This window comes from Ranitomeya imitator, chromosome 6 (genome assembly GCF_032444005.1).
Source record: "Ranitomeya imitator isolate aRanImi1 chromosome 6, aRanImi1.pri, whole genome shotgun sequence".
Lineage (NCBI taxonomy): Eukaryota > Metazoa > Chordata > Amphibia > Anura > Dendrobatidae > Ranitomeya > Ranitomeya imitator.
In genome coordinates, this window is record NC_091287.1 from 571,211,999 (window position 1) to 571,227,153 (window position 15,155).

At 43.6% G+C, this 15,155-nt stretch overlaps 1 protein-coding gene across 1 annotated transcript in view; it reads right to left on the reverse strand.

The window, feature by feature from the left end:
- Positions 1–1,193: 1,193 nt before the first annotated feature.
- MFSD3 (major facilitator superfamily domain containing 3) overlaps positions 1,194–15,155 on the reverse strand; it is a 73,895-nt gene continuing 59,933 nt past the window's right edge. The window contains exons 5-6 of the mRNA XM_069732108.1: positions 2,203–2,312; positions 1,194–1,827 (exon numbers count right to left, since the gene is read on the reverse strand). Of these exons, the coding sequence (XP_069588209.1) occupies positions 1,654–1,827; positions 2,203–2,312 (284 nt within the window). The 3' untranslated portion in view covers positions 1,194–1,653. The remainder of the gene's footprint in view (positions 1,828–2,202; positions 2,313–15,155) is intronic.

The following is a 15,155-nucleotide window of genomic DNA, read 5'->3' on the forward strand; positions in this document are numbered from 1 at the left end:
CACCATGGATGTCAAGAATTTGAAGGTGTTGTTTTAACTTGTCAGATCATCGCCAGGATTTGCAGTCTCAGACCAGTTAATGGTGACGTTGATCACATCACACAAAGTAATGGTAAATGGTGGGACTGGTAATTTTCCTGGTTGCTCGATTTTGGTTATTTACGCTATATTTTCGGAGTAATTTTTGCTATAATCTGCTTGTTTTGCTTTATCCTGCTGTATACAATGTATTCCTTCTCTCATATCACTGTGCCGTTCATCTGCTGAAGCTATTCCCTTGGATTATCATCCATATATCTATGGTTTCCAGATGGCCAAGGGTGGGTTGTAGTACTAGGATGTTAATGGCCATCAGGAATCCATATTGGTGGCGTCTTTAAGGAACCTTTAAGATATTAGACAGTAACAGTTCCGCTTAGGTTAGCCTTGTGTTTTCTGTAACTATCCCAACACCCTGACCGCATAGCTCCTTTATCAATCTTTAGTGGGAAAGCGTATCTTTATAGTATCATCCAATTACTGCATAGTTTCACTGTCCACGTTTAGTGAGAAATGTCGGGTTTGTAGTATGGTAAATCATTTGGTACCAGGAGAACCTTTGGCATGTTTTATCCGGTGATGTATTTTTTCGATGTTGATTGACATCTGAAGAGCTTGCCACTCACACAGAGGGATACTATATCTGACGAATAGAACTTGGTAGGGCTTGTGTAAGGCCGGAGTCACACACAGCGAGATACGGCCGAGGCTCGCAGGTTAAAAACAAGCTCTGGCGCCGACACTCCGGAGCGGAGCGTGCGGCTCCATGTATTGCTGTGCGGCTGCACGCGGTGCTCCGGAGTGCCGGCGCCAGAGGAGGGATTTCACCTCCGAGACTCGGCCGTATCTCGTTTATGTGTGATCCCGGCCTAATATTTGGATACGCAAGCATTTGTTTCTAAACAAGATATAAGTTGGGGAAGACTTCAGCTAAGACAGAAGCCCTGTTAACTTGTGGATTAAAAAAGGGACCCCCGTGACGCCACAGTGTGGATCCCAGGAATTTCTCTGTCTTCGCTGTTCTGCTTCTCACAGCTGATGTTCCCAAACAGATGATGTGCTACTGGTGAAGTTTTACTTCCTGTGTAGTGCGCAGTGTAAATACTTTACCTTTCTGATTTATATTATGCAAAAGTGTACGTAATATCACACTATTTCCTATTTTCTGTAATCATTTAATTATTATAATAAATGAATCGCCTTCCTTAAAGCCGTATCCGACCCCTTTGAATACTTAGCAAAACGTCATCACAGGTAGAGGACTGGTGGTGATGTCATCACAGGTAGAGGACTGGTGATGATGTCATCACAAGTAGCGATCTGATGGTGATGTCATCACAGGTAGAGATCTGGTGGTGATGCCATTACAGGTAGAGATCTGGTGGTGATGCCATTACAGGTAGAGATCTGGTGGTGATGTCATTACAGGTAGAGATCTGGTGGTGACTTCATCACAGGTAGAGATCTGGTGGTGATGCCATTACAGGTAGCGATCTGGTGGTGATGCCATTACAGGTAGCGATCTGGTGGTGATGTCATTACAGGTAGCGATCTGGTGGTGGTATCATCTAGCTATTCACAGGAGGGTCTGTGAGGTCATCACAAATAGAGGGCTCAGTGTAGATTGGGTGGGAGTCTCTGGAGGTGCAGGAGTGGCAGGAAGGAGAGAATAATAAAGAGAGAGAAGGATGCAGAGACACCAAGAGAGTCCACCAGGAGTCCCGAGACCGCACTGAAAACCACTTTACCAAGAACCTCCAGAGAAGACAGAAGACTGTAGTGACTGGCCTGCAGACGAGAAGATCGTGAGCAAAGTATGGTGTAACAATGTAATGCCTATATTACTGCCTTCACCCCTGTACACTGAAGCATAGCGGCGTAACCCCAATATTACTGCCGTCACCCCGTACACTGCAGTATAGCGGTGTAACCCCAATATTATTGCCGTCACCCCGTACAAGATCCTTGATCTCTCATGTCCTTCCTGTATAACATTTCTGATCTCTCATATCCTCTTCTTTATGGAATCCTGAATCTCTCATGTCCGTCCCTGTATGGGATCCCTGATTTCTAATGTCCGCCCCTTTATGGGATCCCTGATTTCTAATGTCCGCCCCTGTATGGGATCCCTGATCTCCCGTCCTCCCGTGCACAGCTCAGTACCTGTACGTTCCTGTGAGCGGCCCGGGTGCAGGTCATCATTAGGGTGAAGGTTGCAGTAGTAATCACACCAGCCAGGAAGTTTTGCAGCAGCAGAGTGAGGAGCAGACAATCTGAGGAACATGGAGGTGAAAACGACCAGTGTCAGAGCTCGCGTACATGGTGGCCCGTGTGCGATCACTAGTGGCGCCGCATGACGACGTGTCCGTACACAGCACAATTAGGCCCACTTCCAGGAAGCAGGATACCCCAGCGCCACACCAAGAGGAGCCCCTTTTGGGACCTAATTTCAAACTTTCAAACAGTATCAGCTACTCAGTTTGAGAAAGACCCGGAACTGGGTCGAAACGTCACTTTTTTTTTTTCTTATCCTGCTGTATGTGTACATATATTTGAATGTCAAACACATGTGAATAAATACACCACTTTGCAAGCTATAACCCGAGAGAGTGCGGCTGTTTTCTCGCTTATTTGACTGGTATTGGGTTCTTCCCAAGTACAGCCTGCACCACCTGATTTGCTGAGTGTGCTCCATTCCCTTGAATTAAGATCTGTAAGAGCAGCATCTTCTCTGTCACTTTAAAGCAGCACATCTGTGACTTTCTGATTGTCATGATCTGTACTTTTGCCCTGTCCTGTATTTGAATAATATGCCATTTGATGTATGTAACTGTTCTCTGGTTTCTATTAGCTGTAATTTATGTATTTTCTTGTGCTGGGAGTTCACCTGTAACAATGTCTCCTTCCCCCAATACTTGCAGCCCTCAGCTCTAATGTAATTAAGCTTTGTCAACACCACTAGTGAAAGAATAGCCATTCTTCCTCACAGCAGGTGGCTAGTCAAATGTACATACTAGATAGACTAAGCCGAGCCCACCAGTCTAGAATCTTCTGGTGGACCCAACCATTGTATAGAAGGTGTGACCCCTATCCCCCTTCATGGGCTGATCCCAGGAGCTCAGACAATCCATTCTTATTTTTGAGATCGGATGTGAGTTGATCCTTAAAGGAGAAGGAGTGGGGATTCTTAGCTGAGGCAAGACCCCACGTCCATCTGTGACTGCAGAAGCGAACGGGGCGAGACTTGAGCTGAGGACATATCTCGTCGTTCGTGAGATTGTTTTGGGATCCCTTGGACTCGTGTGGACTATTGCTTTGTTAGCTGGCACAAGGATTATCGGGAGGTGCCCCCGGATCTGTTCTGTTGGACTCATGGAAGGACTATTGTTTCATTTATCGGGTGCGGGATTACTGGAAAGCACCTCCAGATCTGTTTCTTTACTTGGACTTATTGTGGACTTCTCGTGGACTTGAAGGACATTATGGATATTTGATGTTGTATGCTCCCTGCTTTAATAAATCTCGTTGGATCGTCCCTCGGCCTGTTGTCCCTTCCTGCTCTGCCGTACACCCCGTCACAAACTGGTTGGCAGCGGTGGGATCAGAGCAGAAGGAATGGAGGACAAAGGCCCATCAACATCGGGAACCAGCACCGCAGAGTACAAGAACTAGACTGCGATGAACCTACAAACAAAGGCCCGTGAACTGGGAGTCAGCTACAAGGGACTCTCCAAGGAGCAGCTTATTGAGGCTTTGGAAGGAGTTTGCCTGCAAGATTACGCTGAGGAAGGATCCCCACAGCAAATGGAGGAAAGAAGGCAGCCGGAGGTAAATACCCAAAAAAGTCAGTGGGTTGTGTGGTACGAGGAGGAGTTGGCATTGCTAGGAGAAGAGGCCACCATAGACGATAAGAGGGAGGCCATTCACAGAGCTCAGGAGAGGGAGGAAATTCAGAGCCAAGGAGAGGGAGAGGGAGGCCATTCACAGAGCCGAGGAGAGGGAGGCCATTCACAGAGCCAACGAGAGGGAGAGGGAAGCCATTCACAGAGCTCAGGAGATGGCATTGCTGGAGAGGCAGATCGCTTTGGAAGCAGCTAGAAGCTCCAGACTGTAACCCCAGCACCCACCATGAGGGAACTTCCCAGAGTGTCCCGCAAAGACTTCAAGCCTTTTAATGAGGCTGCAGGCGACATTGAGGGCTTCTTCCAGGACTTTGAGCATCAGTGTCGATTAATGGAAGTCCCGGAAAGGGAGCGAGTCCGACATCTGGTGGGGCTCCTAGAGGGTGGAGCTGCCACAGCCTATAGAGCTATGGACCCTCGGGGGAACTGTGAGTATGCGGAGATTAAACAGACTATTCTAGAACATTATGCTGTTACCCCAGACACTTACAGGACTCATAGTAACATAGTAACATAGTTAGTAAGGCCGAAAAAAGACATTTGTCCATCCAGTTCAGCCTATATTCCATCATAATAAATACCCAGATCTACGTCCTTCTACAGAACCTAATAATTGTATGATACAATATTGTTCTGCTCCAGGAAGACATCCAGGCCTCTCTTGAACCCCTCGACTGAGTTCGCCATCACCACCTCCTCAGGCAAGCAATTCCAGATTCTCACTGCCCTAACAGTAAAGAATCCTCTTCTATGTTGGTGGAAAAACCTTCTCTCCTCCAGACGCAAAGAATGCCCCCTTGTGCCCGTCACCTTCCTTGGTATAAACAGATCCTCAGCGAGATATTTGTATTGTCCCCTTATATACTTATACATGGTTATTAGATCGCCCCTCAGTCGTCTTTTTTCTAGACTAAATAATCCTAATTTCGCTAATCTATCTGGGTATTGTAGTTCTCCCATCCCCTTTATTAATTTTGTTGCCCTCCTTTGTACTCTCTCTAGTTCCATTATATCCTTCCTGAGCACCGGTGCCCAAAACTGGACACAGTACTCCATGTGCGGTCTAACTAGGGATTTGTACAGAGGCAGTATAATGCTCTCATCATGTGTATCCAGACCTCTTTTAATGCACCCCATGATCCTGTTTGCCTTGGCAGCTGCTGCCTGGCACTGGCTGCTCCAGGTAAGTTTATCATTAACTAGGATCCCCAAGTCCTTCTCCCTGTCAGATTTACCCAGTGGTTTCCCGTTCAGTGTGTAATGGTGATATTGATTCCCTCTTCCCATGTGTATAACCTTACATTTATCATTGTTAAACCTCATCTGCCACCTTTCAGCCCAAGTTTCCAACTTATCCAGATCCATCTGTAGCAGAATACTATCTTCTCTTGTATTAACTGCTTTACATAGTTTTGTATCATCTGCAAATATCGATATTTTACTGTGTAAACCTTCTACCAGATCATTAATGAATATGTTGAAGAGAACAGGTCCCAATACTGACCCCTGCGGTACCCCACTGGTCACAGCGACCCAGTTAGAGACTATACCATTTATAACCACCCTCTGCTTTCTATCACTAAGCCAGTTACTAACCCATTTACACACATTTTCCCCCAGACCAAGCATTCTCATTTTGTGTACCAACCTCTTGTGCGGCACGGTATCAAACGCTTTGGAAAAATCGAGATATACCACGTCCAATGACTCACCGTGGTCCAGTCTATAGCTTACCTCTTCATAAAAACTGATTAGATTGGTTTGACAGGAGCGATTTCTCATAAACCCATGCTGATATGGAGTTACACAGTTATTCTCATTGAGATAATCCAGAATAACGTCCCTCAGAAACCCTTCAAATATTTTACCAACAATAGAGGTTAGACTTACTGGCCTATAATTTCCAGGTTCACTTTTAGAGCCCTTTTTGAATATTGGCACCACATTTGCTATGCGCCAATCCTGCGGAACAGACCCTGTCTCTATAGAGTCCCTAAAAATAAGAAATAATGGTTTATTAGTAGAGGGGTTACAAGGACACTAAACTTCAGGAGGGCAAATTTCCAATGGATGAGAGAGGATCTTGGTGCAATTAACTGGGACGATATCCTGAGACACAAAAATACACAGAGAAAATGGGATACGTTTATTAGCATCCTGGATAGGACCTGTGCACAGTATATACCGTATGGGAATAAACATATTAGAAATAGGAGGAAACCAATATGGCTAAATAGAGCTGTAAGGGGCGCAATAAGGGACAAAAAGAAAGCATTTAGAGAATTAAAGGAAGTAGGTAGTGAGGAGGCATTAAATAAATACAGAAAATTAAATAAATTCTGTAAAAAGCAAATCAAGGCAGCAAAGATTGAGACAGAGAGACTCATTGCCAGAGAGAGTAAAAATAATCCTAAAATATTCTTTAACTACATAAATAGTAAGAAACTAAAAAATGATAGTGTTGGCCCCTTAAAAATAGGCTGGGTGAGATGGTGGATGAGGATGAGGAAAAAGCCAATATGCTAAATGACTTTTTTTCATCAGTATTTACACAAGAAAATCCCATGGCGACAAAATGACTAGTGATAAAAATTCCCAATTAAATGTCACCTGCTTAACCCAGCAGGAAGTGCGGCGGCGTCTAAAAATCACTAAAATTGACAAATCTCCGGGCCCGGATGGGATCCACCCCCGAGTACTGCAGGAATTAAGTACAGTCATCGATAGACCATTATTTTTAATCTTTAAAGACTCCATAATAACAGGGTCTGTGCCACAGGACTGGCGTATAGCAAATGTGGTGCCAATATTCAAAAAGGGAACAAAAACTGAACTCAGAAATTATAGGCCAGTAAGCTTAACCTCTACTGTGGGTAAAATCCTGGAGGGCATTCTAAGGGACGCTATACTGGAGTATCTGAAGAGGAATAACCTCATGACCCAGTATCAGCACGGGTTTACTAGGGACCGTTCATGTCAGACTAATTTGATCAGTTTCTATGACTAGGTCAGTTTCTATGACTAGGTTGATCAGGTAACTTTGACATAGTGGGAATAACCGAGACATGGTTAGATGAAAGCTATGACTGGGCAGTTAACTTACAGGGTTACAGTCTGTTTAGAAAGGATCGTAAAAATCGGAGAGGAGGAGGGGTTTGTCTCTATGTAAAGTCTTGTCTAAAGTCCACTTTAACCCCTTTCTGCCATTAGACGTACTATTGCGTCCATGTGGGGTGGGCTTTACTTCCCAAGGACGCAATAGTACGTCATGTGCGATCGGCAGCGCTCACGGGGGGAGCGCCGCCGATCGCGGCCGGGTGTCAGCTGTTTATCGCAGCTGACATCCGGCACTATGTGCCAGGAGCGGTCACGGACCGCCCCCGGCACATTAACCCCCGGCACACCGCGATCAAAGATGATCGCGATGTGCCGGCGGTACAGGGAAGCACCGCGCAGGGAGGGGGCTCCCTGCGGGCTTCCCTGAGCCCCCCGCAGCAACGCGATGTGATCGCGTTGCTGCGAGGGTCTCACCTCCCTCCCTGCTCCCTCCAGCCCCGGATCCAAGATGGCCGCGGATCCGGGTCCTGCAGGGAGGGAGGTGGCTTCACAGAGCCTGCTCAGAGCAGGCACTGTGAAGCAGCCTGCACTCCTATCAGATCAGTGATCTGACAGAGTGCTGTGCAAACTGTCAGATCACTGATCTGTGATGTCCCCCCCTGGGACAAAGTAAAAAAGTAAAAAAAAAAATTTCAAATGTGTAAAAAAAAATAAAAAAAAATATTCCAAAATAATGAAAAAAAAAAAAAAAATATTATTCCCATAAATACATTTCTTTATCTAAATAAAAAAAACAAAACAATAAAAGTACACATATTTAGTATCGCCGCGTCCGTAACGGCCCGACCTATAAAACTGGCCCACTAGTTAACCCCTTCAGTAAACACCGTAAGAAAAAAAAAAAAAAAACGAGGCAAAAAACAACGCTTGATAATCATACCGCCGAACAAAAAGTGGAATAACACGCGATCAAAAAGACAGATATAACTAACCATGGTACCGCTGAAAACGTCATCTTGTCCCGCAAAAAACGAGCCGCCATACAGCATCATCAGCAAAAAAATAAAAAAGTTATAGTCCTGAGAATAAAGCGATGCAAAAATAATTATTTTTTCTATAAAATAGTTTTTATCGTATAAAAGCGCCAAAACATAAAAAAATGATATAAATGAGGTGTCGCTGTAATCGTACTGACCCGAAGAATAAAACTGCTTCATCAATTTTACCAAACGCGGAACGGTATAAACGCCTCCCCCAAAAGAAATTCATGAATAGCTGGTTTTTGGTCATTCTGCCTCACAAAAATCGGAATAAAAAGCGATCAAAAAATGTCACGTGCCCGAAAATGTTACCAATAAAAACATCAACTCGTCCCGCAAAAACCAAGACCTCACATGACTCTGTGGACCAGAATATAGAAAAATTATAGCTCTCAAAATGTGGTAACGCAAAAAATATTTTTTGCAATAAAAAGCGTCTTTCAGTGTGTGACGGCTGCCAATCATAAAAATCCGCTAAAAAACCCGCTATAAAAGTAAATCAAACCCCCCTTCATCACCCCCTTAGTTAGGGAAAAATTAAAAAAATGTATTTATTTCCATTTTCCCATTAGGGCTAGGGTTAGAGTTAGGGCTAGGGTTAGGGCTAGGGTTAGGGCTAGGGTTAGGGCTAGGGCTAGGGCTAGGGTTAGGGCTAGGGTTAGGGCTAGGGCTAGGGTTAGGGTTAGGGCTAGGGTTAGGGCTAGGGTTAGGGCTAAGGTTAGGGCTAGGGTTAGGGCTAGGGTTAGGGTTAGGGCTAGGGTTAGGGCTAGGGTTAGGGTTAGGGCTAGGGTTAGGGCTAGGGCTAGGGTTAGGGTTAGGGCTAGGGTTAGGGCTAGGGCTACAGTTTGGGTTGGGGCTAAAGTTACAGTTAGGGTTTAGATTACATTTACGGTTGGGAATAGGGTTGGGATTAGGGTTAGGGGTGTGTCAGGGTTAGAGGTGTGGTTAGGGTTACTGTTGGGATTAGGGTTAGGGGTGTGTTTGGATTAGGGTTTCAGTTATAATTGGGGGGGTTTCCACTGTTTCGGCACATCAGGGGCTCTCCAAACGCGACATGGCGTCTGATCTCAATTCCAGCCAATTCTGCGTTGAAAAAGTAAAACAGTGCTTCTTCCCTTCCGAGCTCTCCCGTGTGCCCAAGCAGGGGTTTACCCCAACATATGGGGTATCAGCGTACTCAGGACAAATAGGACAACAACTTTTGGGGTCCAATTTCTCCTGCTACCCTTGGGAAAATACAAAACTCGGGGCTAAAACATATTTTTTGTGGGAAAAAAAAGATTTTTTATTTTCACGGCTCTGCGTTATAAACTGTAGTGAAACACTTGGGGGTTCAAAGTTCTCACAACACATCTAGATTAGTTCCCTGGGGGGTATAGTTTCCAATATGGGGTCACTTGTGGGGGGTTTCTACTGTTTAGGTACATTAGGGGTTCTGCAAATGCAATGTGACGTCTGCAGACCATTCCATCTAAGTCTGCATTCCAAATGGCGCTCCTTCCCTTCCGAGCTCTGCCATGCGCTCAAACGTTGGTTTCCCCCAACATACGGGGTATCAGCGTACTCAGGACAAATTGGACAACAACTTTTGGGGTCGAATTTCTCCTCTTACCCTCGGGAAAATACAAAACTGGGGGCTAAAAAATAATTTTGGGGGGAAAGATTTTTTTTTTTAATTTTCACGGCTCTGCGTTACAAACTGTAGTGAAACACTTGGGGGTTCAAAGCTATCACAACACATCTAGATGAGTTCCTTAGGGGGTCTAGTTTCCAAAATGGTGTCACTTGTGGGAGGTTTCTACTGTTTAGGTACATTAGGGGCTCTGCAAATGCAATGTGACACCTGCAGACCATTCCATCTAAGTCCTCATTCCAAATGGAGCTCCTTCCCTTCCGAGCCCTCCCATGCGCCCAAACAGTGGTTCCCCCCCACATATGGGGTATCAGCGCACTCAGGACAAATTGGACAACAAATTGTGGGGTCGAATTTCTCCTTTTACCCTCGGAAAAATACAAAACTGGGGGCTAAAAAATAATTTTTGTGGGAAAAAATTTTTGTTTTATTTTTACGGCTCTCCATTATAAACTTCTGTGAAGCCCTTGGTGGGTCAAAGCGCTCAGCACACATCTAGATAAGTTCCTAAGGGGGTCTACTTTCCAAAATGGTGTCACTTGTGGGGGGTTTCTACTGTTTAGGTACATTAGGGGCTCTGCAAACGCAATGTGACACCTGCAGACCATTCCATCTAAGTCTGCATTCAAATGGCACTCCTTCCCTTCTGAGCCCTCCCATGTGCCCAAACAGTGGTTCCCCCCACATATGGTGTATCATCGCACTCAGGACAAATTGGGCAACAAATTTTGGGGTCCAATTTCTCCTGTTACCCTCAGGAAAATACAAAACTGGGGGCTAAAAAAATAATTTTTGTGGGAAAAAAATTTTGTTTTATTTTTACGGCTCTGCATTATAAACTTCTGTGAAGCACTTGGTGGGTCAAAGTGCTCACCACACCTCTAGATAAGTTCCTTAGGGGGTCTACTTTCCAAAATGGTGTCATTTGTGGGGGGTTTCAATGTTTAGGCACATCAGTGGCTCTTCAAACGCAACATGGCGTCCCATCTCAATTCCTGTCAATTTTGCTTTGAAAAGTCAAACGGCGCTCCTTCCCTTCCGAGCTCTCCCATCCACCCAAACAGTGGTTTACCCCCACATATGGGGTATCCGCGTACTCAGGACAAATTGTACAACAACTTTTGGGGTCCAATTTCTTCTCTTACCCTTGGGAAAATAAAAAATTGGGGGCAAAAAGATAATTTTTGTGAAAAAATATGATTTTTTATTTTTACGGTTCTACATTATAAACTTCTGTGAAGCACTTGGTGGGTCAAAGTGCTCACCACACCTCTAGATAAGTTCCTTAGGGGGTCTACTTTCCAAAATGGTGTCACTTGTGGGGGGTTTCAATGTTTAGGCACATCAGTGGCTCTTCAAACGCAACATGATGTCCCATCTCAATTGCTGTCAATTTTGCATTGAAAAGTCAAACGGCGCTCCTTCCCTTCCGAGCTCTCCCATCCGCCCAAACAGTGGTTTACCCCCACATATGGGCTATCAGCGTACTCAGGACAAATTGTACAACAACTTTTGGGGTCCAATTTCTTCTCTTACCCTTGGGAAAATAAAAAATTGGGGGCGAAAAGATAATTTTTGTGAAAAAATATGATTTTTTATTTTTACGGTTCTACATTATAAACTTCTGTGAAGCACTTGTTGGGTCAAAGTGCTCACCACACCTCTAGATAAGTTCCTTAGGGGGTCTACTTTCCAAAATGGTGTCACTTGTGGGGGGTTTCAATGTTTAGCCACATCAGGGGCTCTCCAAACGAAACATGGCGTCCCATCTCAATTCCAGTCAATTTTGCATTGAAAAGTCAAATGGCACTCCTTCGCTTCCGAGCTCTGCCATGCGCCCAAACAGTGGTTTACCCCCACATGTGGGGTATTGGCATACTCAGGACAAATTGTACAACAATGTTTGGGGTCCATTTTCTCCTGTTACCCTTGGTAAAATAAAACAAATTGGAGCTGAATTACATTTTTTGTGAAAAAAAGTTAAATGTTCATTTTTATTTAAACATTCAAAAAATTCCTGTGAAGCACCAGAAGGGTTAATAAACTTCTTGAATATGGTTTTGAGCACCTTGAGGGGTGTAGTTTTTAGAATGGTGTCACACTTGGGTATTTTCTATCATATAGACCCCTCAAAATGACTTCAAATGAGATGTGGTCCCTAAAATAAAATGGTGTTGTAGATATGAGAAATTGCTGGTCAACTTTTAACCCTTATAACTCCCTAACAAAAAAAAATTTTGGTTCCAAAATTGTGCTGATGTAAAGTAGACATGTGGGAAATGTTACTTATTAAGTATTTTGTGTGACATATCTCTGTGATTTAATTGCATAAAAATTCAAAGTTGGAAAATTGCGAAATTTTCATAATTTTCGCCAAATTTCCGTTTTTTTCACAAATAAACGCAGGTACTATCAAATAATTTTTACCATTGTCATGAAGTACAATATGTCACGAGAAAACAATGTCAGAATCACCAGGATCCATTGAAGCGTTCCAGAGTTATAACCTCATAAAGGGACAGTGGTCAGAATTGTAAAAATTGGCCCGGTCATTAACGTGCAAACCACCCTTGGGGGTAAAGGGGTTAAGGGAGGATATTAGCGAAGGGAATGAGGATGTAGAGTCCATATGGGTTGAAATTCATGGAGGGAAAAATGGTAACAAAATTCTCATTGGGGTCTGTTACAAACCCCCAAATATAACAGAAAGCATGGAAAGTCTACTTCTAAAGCAGATAGATGAAGCTGCAACCCATAATGAGGTCCTGGTTATGGGGGACTTTAACTACCCGGATATTAACTGGGAAACAGAAACCTGTGAAACCCATAAAGGCAACAGGTTTCTGTTAATAACCAAGAAAAATTATCTTTCACAATTGGTGCAGAATCCAACCAGAGGAGCAGCACTTTTAGACCTAATACTATCTAATAGACCTGACAGAATAACAAATCTGCAGGTGGTTGGGCATTTAGGAAATAGCGACCACAATATTGTGCAGTTTCACCTGTCTTTCACTAGGGGGACTTGTCAGGGAGTCACAAAAACATTGAACTTTAGGAAGGCAAAGTTTGACCAGCTTAGAGATGCCCTTAATCTGGTAGACTGGGACAATATCCTCAGAAATAAGAATACAGATAATAAATGGGAAATGTTTAAGAACATCCTAAATAGGCAGTGTAAGCGGTTTATACCTTGTGGGAATAAAAGGACTAGAAATAGGAAAAACCCAATGTGGCTAAACAAAGAAGTAAGACAGGCAATTAACAGTAAAAAGAAAGCATTTGCACTACTAAAGCAGGATGGCACCATTGAAGCTCTAAAAAACTATAGGGAGAAAAATACTTTATCTAAAAAACTAATTAAAGCTGCCAAAAAGGAAACAGAGAAGCACATTGCTAAGGAGAGTAAAACTAATCCCAAACTGTTCTTCAACTATATCAATAGTAAAAGAATAAAAACTGAAAATGTAGGCCCCTTAAAAAATAGTGAGGAAAGAATGGTTGTAGATGACGAGGAAAAAGCTAACATATTAAACACCTTCTTCTCCACGGCATTCACGGTGGAAAATGAAATGCTAGGTGAAATCCCAAGAAACACTGAAAACCCTATATTAAGGGTCACCAATCTAACCCAAGAAGAGGTGCGAAACCGGCTAAATAAGATTAAAATAGATAAATCTCCGGGTCCGGATGGCATACACCCACGAGTACTAAGAGAACTAAGTAATGTAATAGATAAACCATTATTTCTTATTTTTAGTGACTCTATAGCGACAGGGTCTGTTCCGCAGGACTGGCGCATAGCAAATGTGGTGCCAATATTCAAAAAGGGCTCTAAAAGTGAACCTGGAAATTATAGGCCAGTAAGTCTAACCTCTATTGTTGGTAAAATATTTGAAGGGTTTCTGAGGGATGTTATTCTGGATTATCTCAATGAGAATAACTGTTTAACTCCATATCAGCATGGGTTTATGAGAAATCGCTCCTGTCAAACCAATCTGATCAGTTTTTATGAAGAGGTAAGCTATAGGCTGGACCACGGTGAGTCATTGGACGTGGTATATCTCGATTTTTCCAAAGCGTTTGATACCGTGCCGCACAAGAGGTTGGTACACAAAATGAGAATGCTTGGTCTGGGGGAAAATGTGTGTAAATGGGTTAGTAACTGGCTTAGTGATAGAAAGCAGAGGGTGGTTATAAATGGTATAGTCTCTAACTGGGTCGCTGTGACCAGTGGGGTACCGCAGGGGTCAGTATTGGGACCTGTTCTCTTCAACATATTCATTAATGATCTGGTAGAAGGTTTACACAGTAAAATATCGATATTTGCAGATGATACAAAACTATGTAAAGCAGTTAATACAAGAGAAGATAGTATTCTGCTACAGATGGATCTGGATAAGTTGGAAACTTGGGCTGAAAGGTGGCAGATGAGGTTTAACAATGATAAATGTAAGGTTATACACATGGGAAGAGGGAATCAATATCACCATTACACACTGAACGGGAAACCACTGGGTAAATCTGACAGGGAGAAGGACTTGGGGATCCTAGTTAATGATAAACTTACCTGGAGCAGCCAGTGCCAGGCAGCAGCTGCCAAGGCAAACAGGATCATGGGGTGCATTAAAAGAGGTCTGGATACACATAATGAGAGCATTATACTGCCTCTGTACAAATCCCTAGTTAGACCGCACATGGAGTACTGTGTCCAGTTTTGGGCACCGGTGCTCAGGAAGGATGTAATGGAACTAGAGAGAGTACAAAGGAGGGCAACAAAATTAATAAAGGGGATGGGAGAACTACAATACCCAGATAGATTAGCGAAATTAGGATTATTTAGTCTAGAAAAAAGACGACTGAGGGGCGATCTAATAACCATGTATAAGTATATAAGGGGACAATACAAATATCTCGCTGAGGATCTGTTTATACCAAGGAAGGTGACGGGCACAAGGGGGCATTCTTTGCGTCTGGAGGAGAGAAGGTTTTTCCACCAACATAGAAGAGGATTCTTTACTGTTAGGGCAGTGAGAATCTGGAATTGCTTGCCTGAGGAGGTGGTGATGGCGAACTCAGTCGAGGGGTTCAAGAGAGGCCTGGATGTCTTCCTGGAGCAGAACAATATTGTATCATACAATTATTAGGTTCTGTAGAAGGACGTAGATCTGGGGATTTATTATGATGGAATATAGGCTGAACTGGATGGACAAATGTCTTTTTTCGGCCTTACTAACTATGTTACTATGTTACTATGAAGAGGTAAGTTTCGGATTGGACCAAGGGAACCCAGTGGACGTAGTGTATATGGACGTTTCAAAAGCTTTTGATACGGTGCCACACAAAAGGTTGATACATAAAATGAGAATAATGGGGATAGGGGAAAATATGTGTAAGTGGGTTGAGAGCTGGCTCAGGGATAGGAAACAAAGGGTGGTTATTAATGGAGCACACTCGGACTGGGTAGCGGTTAGCAGTGGGGTG